The sequence below is a fragment of the Mangifera indica genome, chromosome 1, assembly GCF_011075055.1.
Source record: "Mangifera indica cultivar Alphonso chromosome 1, CATAS_Mindica_2.1, whole genome shotgun sequence".
In the NCBI taxonomy this organism is placed as follows: Eukaryota; Viridiplantae; Streptophyta; class Magnoliopsida; order Sapindales; family Anacardiaceae; genus Mangifera; species Mangifera indica.
The window spans coordinates 27,487,167-27,505,041 of NC_058137.1; the positions used below are offsets into that span (position 1 = coordinate 27,487,167).

General features: G+C 31.4%; 2 protein-coding genes across 2 annotated transcripts; both read right to left on the reverse strand.

The window, feature by feature from the left end:
• Nucleotides 1-4,068: 4,068 nt before the first annotated feature.
• Nucleotides 4,069-12,622, reverse strand: LOC123194337 (receptor-like protein EIX2). Its single transcript, XM_044607556.1, has 3 exons — nucleotides 11,641-12,622; nucleotides 9,785-11,358; nucleotides 4,069-4,233 (listed from the first exon to the last, which is right to left on the reverse strand). Exons 1-3 carry the CDS (start codon nucleotides 12,620-12,622, stop codon nucleotides 4,069-4,071), a joined length of 2,721 nt encoding a protein of 906 aa, XP_044463491.1.
• A 1,763-nt stretch (nucleotides 12,623-14,385) lies between these two features.
• Nucleotides 14,386-17,361, reverse strand: LOC123194433 (receptor-like protein EIX2). The gene has a single exon (XM_044607661.1). The coding sequence runs from the start codon at nucleotides 17,359-17,361 to the stop codon at nucleotides 14,386-14,388; it is 2,976 nt and encodes a 991-aa protein (XP_044463596.1).
• Nucleotides 17,362-17,875: the final 514 nt, after the last annotated feature.

Consider the following 17,875-nt stretch of genomic DNA (forward strand, 5'->3'; position numbering starts at 1 on the left):
AAGAAATTATGCAAACAAGGTTCCCACTAGAGAGTAGACCCAAAGTCAGTTATATTTAAAAATTTTAAAAAACTATACTTACCCACTCATGCTAAATAATTCTTAGACATAATTGATATATTATTATGTGATTAGATAATTTTAAATTAAAAATAAAATAACATCTAATAACATGATAATATATCATCTGTGTATATAAATTATATACTAAAAGTAGGTACACATAATATTACTCTTAAAAAAACTGATTCGACTCCCACACTACTTGAGCATTGTTTCACTACAAATAATTATCCCCATCAAATAATTTGCATCATCAGTTGCCTAAGAGTCCAATTCCACAAAGTGGTAAATAATTTAATTCTGCGTGATACATACCTAACAATCCAATTTGGAAAAAGAAACTAATAATTTTTTACTTTTATGCCCTTCTAATCACAGAAGTCAATTAAGTCATCACATATTTACTAATATTACACTTATGCCCTCAAAAAAGTTTAAGCCACAATTCACAATTTTCCTATTGTTCTTTACTGTCTTTTTCTCTCAATTTTTTAAGTTGTTGGACAACCGATATTGGTTTTCTAAGTATCTATAACCAAGTTATCTTTAGTGTACATAAAATATGACCTCTACTTACATAATTAATATAAAAGATAAGTCAGCCGTATTGCTTAGGCATGGACGACCTCTCACTTCATCTTACGATGAAAGAGAAAGGACTTACAAGTTATTTCGAGTCTTCCACTGACTGAATGAATTGCATGTGTCATCATAATACTAATAGATAGTAGTATTATAGTAGATTCAATTTCATTAGCTTATCCTTACATATGTATTATTAGAAAATTATATAATTTTTATATAATAAAAAAATATTTAGTAATATCTTAAAAAAAAAGTTTCAAATGCAACTTAATTTAATTTCTTCTTTAAAATGTTCAACAAAGTCAAGATTTCAATCTGTTCATAATTAAGACACTATATGAACCTAAAGAAAAATTTTCGAATCAAAATGAATTCAGTTTCATTTTAAAAATTAAAAAAATTACAATATCAGTGCTATCAAGAATATTAGTTTCCAATATGCACATAAATAATTGTACATTTAATATTATTCTAATTTTAATACTTTTTATAAAGGCTAAAGGACTATTTCCTATCTGAATTTCAACTCAATCTCAAAAACAAACTCACGACAGTTGAAAAACTTAAAACTCACTTATAAGCTAACTTCTATTAAAAATTTTTGTTATAAGTAAAGATAAAATCGTCATTTTACTTTTAAATCTTAAAACCCTAAAAATTTATATCATTTCCCCTCCTTGATTTAGAAAACTAACAATTTTCCCCCATTTCAAATTTCTTAGTGAATGACGGTTGCTCTCTTCCTCTCAATGATGGCTCTTCATCCGATGTCTTCTCTTTGTCTGAAGCCCTCTTCCTTTAATCGGCATCATCTAGAATCCAAACAAAATCCATTCACCTAAACGATGAAGGCGTCATATAGACGAATCATCATGGTCTAGATGAAGATGACACATCCAGACTAAGGGTAGACGCGAAGATGATGAACCCTTGGTCTGGACACGTCGTTGTTGTCCAGACAATGATGTTTCGCTTGGATGATGCCTTCGTCATCCAAACAAAAGATTTCATCTAGATTCAAAGCCAGTCAAAGAGAGAGGGTTTCAGACAAAGAGAAAGCACCAGAGGGAGAGCCATTGCCAAAAAAGAGAGAGCGATTGCCGTTTGTCAGGAAATTAGAAGGGGGAAGAATGTCACTTTTCAAAACTTAATCCTATAGAAAATTATAAATTTTCCAAACTAAGACAAGAAAATGATATAAATATTTAGAGTTTTAAGATTTAAGAATAAAATGACGAGTTTACCTTTGCTACTAATAGAAAATTTTAACAGAAGTTTACCTATGAGTGGATGTTTGAATTTTTCAACTATCGTAGGTGTGTTTTTGAGATTAAGCTAAAACGTCGATCGGAAATAGTCCTTTGGCCTTTGATAAATAAATAGAAACATAAACTTTGATATTTACTATAACACTTTCATATAACAATGGTTGTAGTACATTAAACTAAGTACATGCATGGCTTCAAACAGAAAATAACTGAAAAAACTTTCGTACAAGAATTTCAAATTTGATCCAAAGACTATCTAAGAAATTAAAATACTTAAACCTCCATCTTCTGCTGACAATCCAATTTGGAAAAGTAACAAATAATTTAATTGATAGCCTAGACCTTTTAATAATGAGAACAATATGTTATATAAAGCATTGATCTTATATTTGTCAGTTTCTCTCCACTTTCTTTGTAACTGCTCACAGATAGTTAATTCAGTAAATAGTGAAGTCAGTTTTAGTTAAACACATGAAGTAGTCCATATCTGCATTCTTTGATGCGATGACTGTATATAAGGAGCATAGGTTCCCAAACTACAGACTTCTAAAGTTACACATACACCATTTCTGTGAGAATCGAATAGTTTGAAAGAGTTGTGGCATCCAAGAGAATTTCGTTGTTGTTAAATACTAAAACAATGATGGGAGGTTAGTATTTTAGGTTCCACATTAATCTAATTTTGAGTATATCTGTGTGTAATTCAGATTATGCGCATGTTGATCTCCACCTTGTTATGTGTTGAAATTTTGATCATATTTTAGAGAGTCAAATAATTTTAGGCTTTGTTAGCTTACCTTGATTATTTCGATCAGTTGTAGTTAATCATGAGATCCCATATAGTAATGTGATATTATTTGTAATTAATTATTATAAATAAAATAAATTGTATCTCAAATGAATTTTTGTTATATCTATAATAATTAATTAACATGAAATATAAAAAAAAAAAAATTCTAATCTACCCACATAAATCAAGAAAATGAATATAATTTTATAATTTCGTCATAAAGTGTTTTATATATAAACCTAGTTAAAATACAAATTTCGTTTATAATGTTTTTACGTTTTTTTGGTTTATATATATTCACCATGTTTTACATTAGTAAAATATGATATATGTGACAATTTTGCAACAATTTTATTATTGTTTTCTTGACTAAAAATAACAAAAGTGACGGTCGATATAAACACATTAATATTAAATATTTAATTGGATGATTGTTGATCTTTTGATAAAAGATATACCATAAAAGAGTTTTAGGAATCACATATTAAAAACTTAGTGAAAGTATAAATTTTATTAAACAGTTTTATTTTACAATATGTTTTAAAAATAAGTACTCTTTTTTAAACATAAAAGTTACACTTAAAAGTTACACACTTTTGATTAGATAATTTAATGTATAGACATTTATCATATGATTAAATGTTACTTTATTCTTAATTTAAAAGTATTCAATCACATAATTATATATTTTTTATATATTCAATTGTAAATATGGGAGGGATAATCACATGATGATGTTTATCGTATAGTTAAATGTATATATTATTTATATATTCAATCACAAACTTAAAAGTGTATATCCGTAGTTTTATTGTTTACTAAATATGACAAGGAAAACCATAGCATTATTTTTAGTTGTATTTATTGCTGTTTTCTCAATTTCTTTTCTTTTAATCCTGTTTTGAATCATTCTTTTCCCTTTCCATGGTTGTTACAGCGCCGAAACTCATTATTCATCGATGACTTAAGTGAACTTATTTGCACTGCTTCTGGTCATTGTTACCAGGCAATTTTTGATAAGCCCTTCAGAATGAAGCCATAATGGAGACAATTCACTGTTACTTGACCTGGGAGAAAGTAAAATTAATTTATCAGATGGAATAAAAAATTTTCACCCAGAAATAAATAAATTAAAAGCATCCCGAAATGAGGCAGAAGCAAACAAACATTGACATTTATTGTAACATTTCATAGAGCTTCAAACAGAAAATGACTTACAAAATTTTCTTACAATAATTTCAACTTTACCCAAAGACTATCTAAGAAATTATAGTACATAAACCTCCATCTTTTGCTAATGAGTAATGGACTTATTACAACCCATAGACCCACCATAAATCCAAGTGTCATGCTTACATAGAACTAGTCCACTTCATGTTCATTGTCATCATTTCCCTCATTGTAGTGTGATGGTGTGACAATCGCACCACAATTCTTTGAAAGTGGAGATCCACAAAGATCATTACCAATGAAACAAGAAGGATCAAACCCTTGTATTTGAGTGCTTAAAGGAATGTTTCCAATTAACTTGTTATTGAAAAAGTTCAAATAACTCAAAAAGGTTAAATTCAAAATGCTTTGTGGAATTTCACCGGAAAGTTGATTACCAAACAAATCAATACACTCCAATGGCTCATAACACCAACATTCTTGGGAATTGTGCCTATAAAATAATTGTGTGATAGATTTTATGCTTGCAATGCAATAAGATTTGTCACTTCTATAGGAATCTCTCTAGAGAATTTACTTTTGGAGAGATCCACTATTCTCACCCATTGGAGGATTGTATTATATTGAACCATTTGACTTTTATTCACAGGTAACGCATCTTCAATATAACCTTGAAAGAATTCAAGGGTTTCACCATATCATAAATCTAAGCTTTCTATCAAACGATTTGTGATGCCATTGAAGTTATTGATACATCTTGGCACAATTCCAAGAAAATTGTTATCAACAATATCTAAGATTTCTAGCAAAGCAAGATGGCAAAGCTCTCTTGCTAAAAGTCCATGAAACTTGTTTGATCAAAGATTGAGAATTATCATTTGAGGAAAACTTACTCCCAACCATGTTGGAACATTCCCAACAAAAGCATTTTCACCAAGATCAAGTGTCAGTATCACTATACAATTTTTGAGTGACACAGATACAGTTCCAATGAATTGTTTTTGTGGAAATATAGATACTGAAAGGAACTTAAAGATCCAAAAAAGATTGAAATGCTTCTACTAAAATTATTCTCATTTAAATTCAAAATTGTTCAGTATGAGAAGTTCATCCAACAATCAGGTAGATTTCCATAGAAGAGGTTTTTCTTAAGGATGAGAATTTGCATCAAAGACTTTGATGAATTTGTCTTATGACATGAGAAATGAAAAATTGATCCTGAGAAAGGATTCCTGAATAGATCGAGCTTATACAAACTAAGAGGAATAAGAGGCAAAGGACCTAATAAATTGTTAGAACTCAAGTCTAGAAACTCAAGCTTATTTGATTCTATCAAATCTAGAATCAAACCGTAGATACTATTGTGTGAGAGATCCAAATAGACAATATTGAATGGATATTTAAACAAATATGTTGGAAAACTATCAAAAATACTAGAGTTGGATATATCTAGATAAGATAGATGTTTTAGTAAACGAATCCATGATAGAAATTGAGGTCCTAAATGACAAGAACTCAAAGTTAAATTTTCAAGTTTAAGAGGAGGAATCCGATGAGGACCGAATTCCAAGGTTGGAGAGTTTCCAGATGCAGCAAATTACAACAATCTTATGAGATTGGCAAAATGGATATCGGAAATTGTTCCGGTGAACTTGTTGTAGGAAAAATCAAGACTTTGCAAACACCCAAGTGTTCCTAAAGCTGATGGAACAGGACAAGAAATTGAGTTATAACTTAACAAAAGACTTTTTAAGTTTTTAAACAATCCAATTTGATTGGTTAAAAGACCAAAAAGTTTGCTCCTAGTCATTTCCAAATGCTCAAGTACATCTGAAACACAACTTGAGAAAATATTCAGGACTTTAAAGTCATGACATAAAATTTATGGAAAAAGTCCATGCGAAATTAATAGCATCATCACTCACCAAAGAGTGCAATTCTACAATGTGGTAAATAATTTAATCCCGCGTGACACATACCTAACAATCCAATTTGGAAAAGTAACAAATAATTTAATTGATAGCTTAAACCTTTTAATAATGAGGACAATATGTTATATAAAGCATTGATCTTATATTTATCAAATTTTCTCCCTTTGTTCACATGTAGTTAATTCAGTAAATAGTGGAGTCAGCTTTAGTTAAACATATGAAGTGGTCTGTATTCGCATTCTTTGATATGATGAATGTACATAAGAAGCATTGCATAGGTTCCCAAACTACCAATTTCTGAAGTTATTCATACACCATCTCTGTGAGAATTAGATATTTTGAAAGAGTTGCGCATTCTTTGTTCATCTAGTTCTTTGTTTTAGTCTATGTGTCTAATTCCATATCCAAGATTTTACCTACCAAAAGGAAAAAAAGATTCCCAACGCTTCAGTTAGCTTTAAAGTCATGACATAAAAAAATCCTCAACAACAATCAAAAAGTCTTAAGTCAAGAGAAGAAATTATGCAAACAAGATTCCCACTAGGGAGTAGACCCAAAGTCAGTTATATTTAAATTTTTAATAAAATTATTATGTATCCACTTTTGGTATATAATTCTTAAATATAATTTATCTATTATCATATAATTTGATGATTTTAAATTAAAAATAAAATAACATTCAATCACATAGTAATACATTGTTTGTGTACAAAAATTATATATTAACAATAAATACACATAACATTACTCTTGAAAAAATTGTTCCACAAAGTGGTAAATAGTTATCCTGTGAAATAAATTGCATCATCAGTTACCTAAGAGTCCAATTCCACAAAGTGGTAAATAATTTAATTCTGCGTGATACATGCCTAGCAATCCAATTTGGAAAAAGTAACAAATAATTTTTGACTTTTATGCCCTTCTAATTTGAAAAGTCAATTAAGTCATCATAATACTAATAAATAGTAATATTATAATAGATTCCATTTCATTACCTCATCCTTACATTTGTATTATTAGAAAATTATATAATTTTTATATAATAAAAAAACATTTACTAAAATCTTTAAAAAAAAAGTGTTTCAAGTGCAACTTAATTTAATTTCTTTTTCAAAATGTTCAACAAAGTCAAAATTTTCAGTATGTTCATAATTAAGAAACTATATGAACGTGAAGAAAAATTTTCGAATAAAAAAAGAATTCAATTTCATTTTAAAAATTAAAAAAAAAAAAGCAATATCAATGCTATCAAGAACATTAGTTTCCAACATGAAAAAAAATATTTGTACCTTTAATATTATTCTAATTTTAATATTTTTTATAAAGGTTAAAGGCTAATTTCTTATCCAAGTTTTAGCTCAATATCAAAAACACACTCCTGGGAATTGAAAATTTTCAACACCCACCTATAAGATAACTTCTATTAAAAGTTTTTATTAGAAGCAAAGATAAAATCGTTATTTTATCTCTAAACTTTAAAACTCTAAAAATTTTTATTATTTTCTCTGTCGGATTTGACAAACTAACAATTTTTCCCTAGGATTAAGTTTTAAAATGTGACATTTTCCCCTCATTTCAATTTCCTAGTGAACAACGATCGCTCTCTTCCTCCCGATGATAGCTCGCTATTTGACGCTTTCTCTTTGTCTGAAACCCTCTTCCTTTGACTGGCATCATCTAGAATCCAATTGAAATCCATTTATCTGGACGACGAAGGCGTCGTATAGACGAATCATCATCGTCTGGATGAAGACGACACATCTAGACCAAGGGTTAGGGCTGGATTTGAGCCGAGCCAGCTCGAGCTCGAGCTCTGCTAGGCTCGGTTCGAGCCTGAAACGAGTCGGGCTCTGCTCGGCTCGATCGAGCTCGAGCTGGCTCGGGTTGGCTCGGTAGATTTTTTTTAAAATTTTTTATACAAAACGACGTCGTTTTGATCCATATATATATATATACAAAACGATGTCGTTTTGATATGAAAAACGAGCCCGAGCTGGCTGCGAGCTGAGCTCGGCTCGGCTCAAATCTAGCCCTACCAAGGGTAGACACTAGGATGATGAACCCTTGGTATGGACACATCGTTGTCGTTCAGACAATGACATTTGGTCTTGGTGACTCCTTTGTCGTCTAGACAAAGGGTTTTTTCTGGATTCAAATCCAATCAAAGGAAGAGGGTTTCAGACAAAAAGAAGGCAGAGGGAGGACTATCGTTGAGAGAGACAGAGTGATCGTTGTTCGTCGAGAAATTAGAAAGGGTGAAAATGTCACTTTTCAAAACTTAATCATATAAAAAATTATTAATTTTCCAAACTAAGACGGGAAAATTATATAAATTTTTACGGTTTTAGGATTATGGATAAATTGATGATTTTATCATTACTTTTAATAAAAAAATTTAACAGAAGTTAGCCCATAAGTAGGTATTTGAGTTTTTTAACTACCGCAGGTGTGCTTTTGTGATTAAGTTAAAACTTTGATGGGAAATAATCCTTTACCTTTTATAAATAAATAAAAACATACCTTCAAAAGGCAGAAGGAAATAAACTTTGATATTTACTGTAACACTTTCATATAACAATGGTTGTGGTACATTAAACTAAGTACATACATAGCTTCAAACAGAAAATAACCGAAAAAACTTTGTTACGATAATTTCAAATTTGATCCAAAGACTATCTAAGAAATTATAATACATAAACCTCCATCTTCTGCTGACAATCCAAAGACTATCTAAGAGATTTTGATCATATTTTAGAGAGACAAATAGTTTTAGGCTTATTTAGCTTACCTTGATTATTTAGATTAATTGTAGTTAATCATGGGATCACACATCATTTGTAATTAATTATTATAAATGAAATAAATTGTATCTCAAATGAATTTTTATTATGTCTATAATAATTAATTATCATGAAATATAAAAAATATATATTTTTCTAATCTACCCATGTTAATCAACAAAATGAATATAATTTGATAATTTCATCGTAAAGTGGTTTATATATATTCAGCATGTTTTACATTGGTAAAATATAATATATGTGACAATTTTGCAACAATTTTATTACTATTTTCTTGACTAAAAATAACAAAAGTGATAGCCGATACAAACACATTAATATTAAATATTTAATTGGATGATTGTTGATCATTTGATAAAAAATATGCTACAAAAGAGTTTTAAAAATCACATATTGAAAACTTAATGAAAGTATAGATTTTATTAAACAATTTTATTTTACAAAATGTTTTAAAAATAAGTACTCTTTTTTAAACATAAAAGTAAACTAAAGAACAATGTGTACACAATTTTAATTAGATAATTGAATACACAGATATTCATCATATTATTAAATGTTATTATATCTTTAATTTAAAATCACTTAATCGTAAAATGTATATTTATTTATATACTTAAAAATATATACGCATAATTTTATTATCTTCTAAATATGATAGGAATAAGCCATAGCATTATTTTTAGTTGTTTTTATGAGTGTTTTCTCAATTTCTTTTCCTTTAATCCTGTTTTCACTCATTCTTTTCCCTTTCCATGGTTGTTACATCACCGAAACTCATTATTCATTGATGACTTAAGTGAACTTATTTGCACTGCTTCTGGTTACTGTTAATTTTGGAGAAAAGGATATCGGAATAGCTCTCCACCCGGCAATTTTTTAATAAGCCTTTCAGAATGAGGCCATGATGGAGACAATTCACTGTTACTTGTCCTGGGAGAAAGTAAAATTAATTCACCCAGAAATAAATTAATAAATAAAAACATCCCGAAATGAGGCAGAAGCAAACAAACATTGATATTTATTGTAACATTTCATATAGCTTCAAACAGAAAATGACCTACAAAATTTTCTTACAATAATTTCAACTCTGATCCAAAGACTATCTAAGAAATTATAATACATAAACCTCCATTTTCCGCTGATGAGTAATGGACTTATTACGGCCCAGAAACCCACCATAAATCCAAGTGTCATGCTCACATAGAACCAGTCCACTTCATGTTCATTGTCAACATTTCCCTCGTTGTAGTGTGATGGTGCGACAATTGCACCACAATTCTTTGAAAGGGAAGGCCCACAAAGATCATTACCGGTGAAACAAGAAGCATCAAACCCCTGTATTTGAGTGCTTAAAGGAATCTTTCCAATTAACTTGTTATTGGAAAAGTTCAAATAACTCAAAAATGTTAAATTTGAAATGCTTTGTGGAATTTCACCGGAAAGTTGATTACCAGACAAATCAATACACTCCAATGATCTCATAACACCAATATACTTGGGAATTGTACCTGTAAAATGATTGTGTGATAGATTCAATGCTTGCAGTGCAACAAGATTTGTCACTTCCATAGGAATCTCTCCAGAGAAATTATTTTTCGAGAGATCCATTATTCTCACCCATAGGAGGATTGTGTTATATTGTACCATTTGACCTTTATTCACAAGTAACGCATCTTCAATGTAACCTTGAAAGAATTCAAGTGTTTCACCATATCGTAGATTTGAGCTTTCTTCCCAAAGGTTTGTGATCGCACTGAAGTTACTGATACATCTTGGCACAGTTCCGTGAAAATTGTTATCAGCAATGTCTAAGATTTGTAGTAAAGCAAGATGACAAAGTTCTCTTGGTAAACGTCTTTGAAACTTGTTTGATCGAAGATTGAGAATTACCATTTGAGGAAAACTTACTCCCAACCATGTTGGAACATTCCCAACAAAAGAATTTTCACCAAGATCAAGTGTCAATATCTCCGTACAATTTTTGAGTGACACAGGTACAGTTCCAAAGAAGTTGTTTTTGCGAAGATGTAGATACTGAAGAGAACTTAAGGATCCAAAAGAGATTGGAATGTTTCCGCTGAAATTATTTTCATTTAAATTCAAAACTGTTAAGTATGGAAAGTTCTCCCAACAATCAGGTAAATTTCCATGGAAGAGGTTTTTCTTAAGGATGAGAATTTGCAGCAAAGACTTTGAAGCATTTATCTCATGACATAAGAAATGAAAAATGGATCCTGAGAAAGAATTATTGGATAGATCGAACATATACAAACTTAGAGCAATAAGAGGCAAAGGACCTGATAAATTGTTAGAACTCAAGTCTAGAAACTCAAGCTTATCCAATTCAATCAAATTTGGAATCAGACCATAGATACTATTGTGTGAGAGATCCAAATAGACAATATTAAAAGGATGTTCAAACAAATATGTTGGAAAACTATCAAAAATACTTGAGTTGGATATATCAACATAAGACAAATGTTTTAATGAACGAATCCATGATGGAAATTGAGATCCTAAATTACAAGAACTCAAAGTTAAATTTTGAAGTCTAAAAGGAGGAACCCAATGAAGATTGAATTTCAAGGTTAGAGAGTTTCCAGATGCACCAAATCGCAACAATCTTGTGAGATTGGCAAAATGGCTATCGGAAACTGTTCCAGTGAACTTGTTGTAGGAAAAATCAAGACTTTGCAAACACCCAAGTTTTCCTAAAGCTGTTGGAACAGGACCAGAAATTGAATTATAACCTAACAAAAGAATTTTTAAGTTTTTAAACAATCCAATTTGATTGGTTAAATGACCAAAAAGTTTGCAACTAGTCATTTCCAAATGCTCAAGTACATCTGAAACACAACTAGAGAAAATATTCAGGACTGCGGATATTTCTTGATTCAATTCAACCTCAGAGATATAGAAGCTCCTTAAGTTGCAAAGTCTTTTAAATAATACTGGGATTCCACCATCAAATCTATTGTGACTGAGATCCAGTGTTTTGATGGAAGTCAAGTTTCCTAGAGGACCTAAACTACCTTGCAAGCGATTGTCCGGAAGATAAAGTTTTTCTAGGCGGGTAAGTTTGTACCACCAGTCAGGTAGTGAAGAATTGAAGAAGTTGTAAGATAAAAAAAGATGTCTAAGGGAAGTCAAATTTTGAAGTGCATCAGGAATTGGACCTTCAAAATTATTTCCACTCAAATGAAGGATGGCAAGAGAAGAAAGATTTGTGATGGGTTGTGAAGGGAAGTGGTAGAGCTGACAATTTATCAAATTCAACACTTCTAAGGAAGAGATTGTGCTTATGACCTGCAACCAATCAGAGGCTTTGCTGAGATCCACATTTGTCAAGTCAAGGTGTTTCAACAAAGGAAGACCTGACAGCCATTGCAAATTCTCAACATGCACAGCCTCATAGTAAGGAACCCCAAAGTAATCATCGGTAATCAAGGAGTTAGCCCAACCGATATCAAGATATTCAAGATTAGAGAGATTACCGAGTTGATGGGGAATTCTTCCTTGAAATCCACCTTCCGAAAGATTAAGGTATCTTAAATTTCTCATATTACCAAAAAATTTAGGAATCGGAGCTCCCTTGAAATCATTGCAACTTAAGTCCAAGGAAATTAATTGCTTTAAATTAAGCAAAGAAGGATTAATCTTACCTCTTAACATTGATTTATTGAGAGCTTCATGTTCGGCTAAAAGAATTTCCGAAGTTATGTTCTCAAACGAAAAATCTTTTCCAAGGTTGAGCTCCAGGACATGGCCTGTCATGTTGTCACAGACAACACCAGACCATGTACAACAATCTGCATTGACAGTACTCCAAGAGGCAAGTCGGTTCGAAGGATCTTCGAGATCATGCTTGAACCTTAAAAGTGCTTCTCTCTCACTTTCGATACAACCCAGATGATAAGAGTTTCCACTGCAAAAGCTAAGGTGGATGGTTACTATGGCAAGTAACTCAAGGAAAAGAAAGGCAACAAGATTACTCGTGACTGGTTTCATTGACATATTATTAGAAGAATTGATAGGAAATGTTTGTGAGAAGTTAAGTTATGAATAATTGCTATTTATAATGTGCTCATGAATGAAATTGCACAAAATTTCGTCACCTTTTCTTGCACGTCGAGATCAAAATTTATATAAAATTACAAATTCGGCTTTCTTCGTGTATTTTTTGTTGGACATTTATATGGTTTAGTTCCCACAATGGAAGTCAATTAAAGAGGAGATTTTCCATGCTCTTAATTTGCTGTGGGTTGGATTAGATCCCCTTTTCTTGGATTTCACAGAGGATCCACGATATTCAGAAGTTGTATTGATTTGATTTTCATGTGGGTTCCATATGATGAAGAAAATTCCTCAAATCAAACTAATTTCCTTCAATTGAGCAATTCATCGAATCATTCTTATCCATCAAACAATCACTCAAATCAAGCTCATCTTCTTCAATCACCCAATTCATTCAATGAAGCAATTCCTCAAATCAAGCTCATCTATCAAACAATTCTTAAAATCAAGTTTTGTCATTATCTCTAATTAGGATGACTAACAATTTATTTTACTATTATCCTAATGTATAGTTAATTAGGTCTCTAATTTCCGATCTTTCATTAATAAGAGTTGACTAGAATCAAAAGTATATACAATTTATATTCCTTGTAATGCCTAATGTAATGGAGTGACAATTTATAGTGTCATTTCACCAGCGTGCACGTCGGTGTAAATTCATTGTTGATGTTTGATTGATAATGAACTCATTTCTACTGCAATTCTCGAAAATATTTGCGAAAATCTCCACCACTTATTGAAGTTGAATTATGATAGTTAGGAATGTGAAATTTTCCAGAGTGATTAACACGGTTGGAATCAAGGGAAGACTAATATATTTTTGGTGTAAATTTAGTTACTTACATGCATTGACGGGGGAGGGGTCAAGAGGTCAACTGGCGTTTCTTGACTTTAATTTTCTTTTTAATTTATAATGATTTTACTAATTATATATTTTAATTTTACGAAATATCTCACAAGTAACTATGGATAATTATGGCAGATAAAAATGTGAATCAAATTGAAAATTTTATTTGAGTATTAAAAATTACATTACAACTGTTGAAAATTTGAACACTTTGATTGCTATCCGATATTGACTGCTTTTGTAAAGCTCAAGAATTACTTTTATAAAGTTATAATTTTTTATCCCAAAAAAAAGTTTTTATATAGGAAAAAATATAATTTTAATCTTATAATTGATTCCATAATCTCTTCCTTACATATTTTTCATTAGGAAATTATATAATTTTAATATAATAAAATTTCAAAAAAAAAAGAAGTTTCAAATGCAAGCGAATTCAATTTCATCTTCAAAATGTTTAATAAACTAAAAATATCAAACTGTCCAGAATTCAGGCTCTTTACAAATAGTCCATGTTCTACGACTATCAGTGAATTTTACACTGATCAGAAAATTATGAAATTTTGAAAAAAAAAAAAAAATTACTAGACATATGAATGAACCTCCAGAAAATTTGTAAATAAAAAATAAATTCAATGCCATTTTAAAAATTAACAAATGAGTATATCAATGCTATCCAGAATATTAGTTTCTAATACAAACTAACAATACTACATTTAATACTATTCTAACTTCAATAACTTAAATAAATAAATATAAAACATACCTTTATGAGTAAGAAGGAAACATACTTTGATATTTATTGTAACATTTCATATAATAATGGTTGTAGTACATTAAACAAAGTACATACATAGCTTCAAAAGGAAAATAAACCACAAATTTTTCTTACAAGAATGCCAAATCTGATCCAAAGACTATCTAAGAAATTATAATACAAAAATCTCCATCTACTGCTGGCAAGTAATGGACTTATTATGGCCCAGAAACCCACCATAAATCCAAGTGCCATGCTCACATAGAACCAGTCCACTTCATGTTCATTGCCATTATTTCCCTCATTGTAGTGTGATGGTGTGACAATCACACCACAATTCTTGGAAAGGGGAGGTCCACAAAGATTATTACCGGTGAAACAAGAAGCGTCAAACCCTTGTATCTGAGTGCTTAAAGGAATCTTTCCAATTAACTTGTTATTGGAAAAGTTCAAATAACTCAAAAATGTTAGATTTGAAATGCTTTGTGGGATTTCACCGAAAAGTTGATTACCAGACAAATCAATGCACTCCAATGATCTCATAACACCAATATTCTTAGGAATTGTACCTGTAAAATGGTTGTGTGATAGATTCAATACTTGTAGTGCAACAAGATCTGTCACTTCCACAGGTATCTCTCCAGAGAAATTATTTTTCGAGAGATCCATTATTCTCACCCATTGGAGAATTGTGTTATATTGAACCATTTGACCTTTATTCACAAGCAACGCATCTTCAATATAACCTTGAAAGAATTCATTGGTTTCACCATATCGTAGATTTGAGCTTTCTTCCCAAAGGTTTGTGATGGCGCTAAAGTTATTGATACATCTCGGCACAGTTCCATGAAAATTGTTATCAGCAATGTCTAAGATTTGTAGCAAAGCAAAATGACAAAGTTCTCTTGGTAAACGTCCTTGAAACTTGTTTGATCGAAGATTGAGAATTACCATTTGAGGAAAACTTACTCCTAACCAAGTTGGAACATTCCCAACAAAGGAATTTTCACCAAGATCAAGTGTCAGTAACTCTGTACAATTTCTGAGTGACATAGGTATATTTCCAAAGAAGTTGTTTTTGCGGAGATGTAGATACTGAAGGGAACTTAAAGATCCAAAAGAGATTGGAATGTTTCCACTAAAATTATTTTCATTTAAATTTAAAATTGTTAAGTATGGGAAGTTCGCCCAACAATCAGGTAAATTCCCATAGAAGAGGTTTTTCTTAAGGATGAGAATTTGGATCAAAGACTTTGAAGCATTTATCTCATGACATAAGAAATGAAAAATTGACCCTGAGAAAGAATTTTTGGATAGATCGAGCATATACAAATTAAGAGGAATAAGAGGCAAAGGACCTGATAAATTGTTAGAACTCAAGTCTAGAAACTCAAGCTTATCTAATTCAATCAAATTTGGAATTAGACCGTAGATACCATTGTGTGAGAGATCCAAATAGACAATACTGGAAGGATATGTAAATAAATATGTTGGAAAACTATCAAAAATACTTGAGTTGGATATATCTAGATAAGACAGATGTTTTAATGACCGAATCCATGATGGAAATTGAGATCCTAAATGACAAGAACTCAAAGTTAAATTTTGAAGTTTAAGAGGAGAAACCCAATGAGGACTGAATTTCAAGATTGGAGAGTTTCCAGATGCACCAAATCGCAACAATCTTGTGAGATTGGCAAAATGGATATCGGAAACTGTTCCGGTGAACATGTTGTAAGAAAAATCAAGGCTTTGCAAACACCCAAGTTTTCCTAAAGCTGATGGAACAGGACCAGAAATTGAGTTATAACTTAACAAAAGATTTTTTAAGCTTTTAAACAATCCAATTTGATTGGTTAAATGACCAAAAAGTTTGCACCTAGTCATTTCCAAATCCTCAAGTACATCTGAAACACAACCAGAGAAAATATTCAGGACTGTGGATATCTCTTGATTCAATTCAACCTCAGGGATATAGAAGCTCCTTAAGTTGCAGAGTCTTTTAAATGATACTGGGATTCCACCTTCAAATCTGTTGTAATGAAGATACAGTTCTTTGATGGAAGTCAAGTTTCCTAGAGGACCTAAACTACCTTGCAGGCTATTGAATGGAAGATAAAGTTTCTCGAGCAGGTGAAGTTTGTACCACCAATCAGGTAGGGAAGAACTGAAAAAGTTAAAAGATAAATAAAGATGTCTAAGGGCAGTCAAATTTTGAAGTGCATCAGGAATTGGACCTTCAAAATAATTTTCACTTAAATGAAGGATGGCAAGAGAAGAAAGATTTGTAATGGGTTGTGAAGGGAAGTGATAGAGTCCACAATCTATCAAATTCAACACATTTAAGGAAGAGATTGTGTTTACCACGTGCAACCAATCAGAGGCTTTGCTGAGATCCACATAAGCCAGGTCAAGATATTTCAACGTAGAAAGACCTGACAACCATTGCAAATTCTCAACATACGCTAACCCATAGGTAAGCTCATCTAAATTACCAGTGTCAGTGATCGAAAAGCTAGGGAAACGGAGATCGAGATATTCCAGATTGGTGAGGTTCCCCAGTTGATGTGGAATCCTTCCTTGGAATCCTCCACGGGAAAGATTCAGGTATCTTAAATTTCTCATTTGACCAAAAAATTCAGGAATCTGAACTCCTTCGAAATCATTGCAGCTTAAGTCCAAATACATCAAGTGTTTTAAATTAAGCAAAGAGGGATTAAGCTTACCTTTCAACATTGACTTAGCAGGAGCTTCACGTTCGGCAACAAGAATTTTAGAACGTGACATTGCAAGCCAAGCATAATTTCTGAGGTTGAGCTCTAGGACATGGCCTGTCCTGTTGTCACAGACAACACCAGACCACGTACAACAATCTGCATTCACAGTACTCCAAGAGGCAAGTCGATTTGAAGGATCAATGAGATCTTGCTTGAACCTTAAAAGTGCTTCTCTCTCACTTTCGACACAACCAAGATGGTTAGAGCTTCCATGGCAGAAGCTAACGTGGATGGTTACTATGGAAAGTAACTCAAGGGAAAGAAAGGCAACAAGAGTACTCGTGATTAGTTTCATTGGCATATTATTAGAAGAATTGATAGGAAATGTTTGTGAGAAATTAAGTTATGAATAATTGCTATTTATAATGTGCTCATGAATGAATTTACACAAAATTTCGCCACCTGTTCTTGCACGTCGAGATCAAAATTTATATAAAATTACAAATTCGGCTTTCTTCGTGTATCTTGTGTTGGACATTTATATGGTCTAGTTCCCACAATGGAAGTCAATTAAACAGGAAATTTTCCATGCTTTTAATTTACTGTGGGTTGGATTAGATCCCTTTCTTTTGGATTTAGCAGAGGATTCATGACATTCAAATGTTGTATTGACTTGATTTTCATGTGGTTCCATATAGCTTTGTTGTTCTGTAATTTGTTAAAACTTAACCATATAATAGTCTAATAACTCGAGATTTCTGCATATAATTTGCAGGATATACTGCAGGACAGGACCCAAGTTTCAAATTTGCATTTTCCACGCACTATTCTGGCTAGACAAACATATCTTATTGCTCACAAGAAATCAGATGTAC

Excerpts from the sequence above, each read along its gene's own strand:
- LOC123194433 (XM_044607661.1), bottom strand. The coding sequence starts at position 17,361 with ATGCCAATGAAACTAATCACGAGTACTCTTGTTGCCTTTCTTTCCCTT.
- LOC123194337 (XM_044607556.1), bottom strand. The coding sequence starts at position 12,622 with ATGTCAATGAAACCAGTCACGAGTAATCTTGTTGCCTTTCTTTTCCTT. Across the intron at positions 11,359-11,640 it reads TCCGGACAATCGCTTGCAAG|GTTATAATTCAATTTCTGGT; the intron begins GTAGTTTAGGTC and ends TTCTTTTGTTAG. Across the intron at positions 4,234-9,784 it reads GCATGACACTTGGATTTATG|TTAATTGGAAACATTCCTTT; the intron begins GTGGGTTTCTGG and ends TTCAATAACAAG.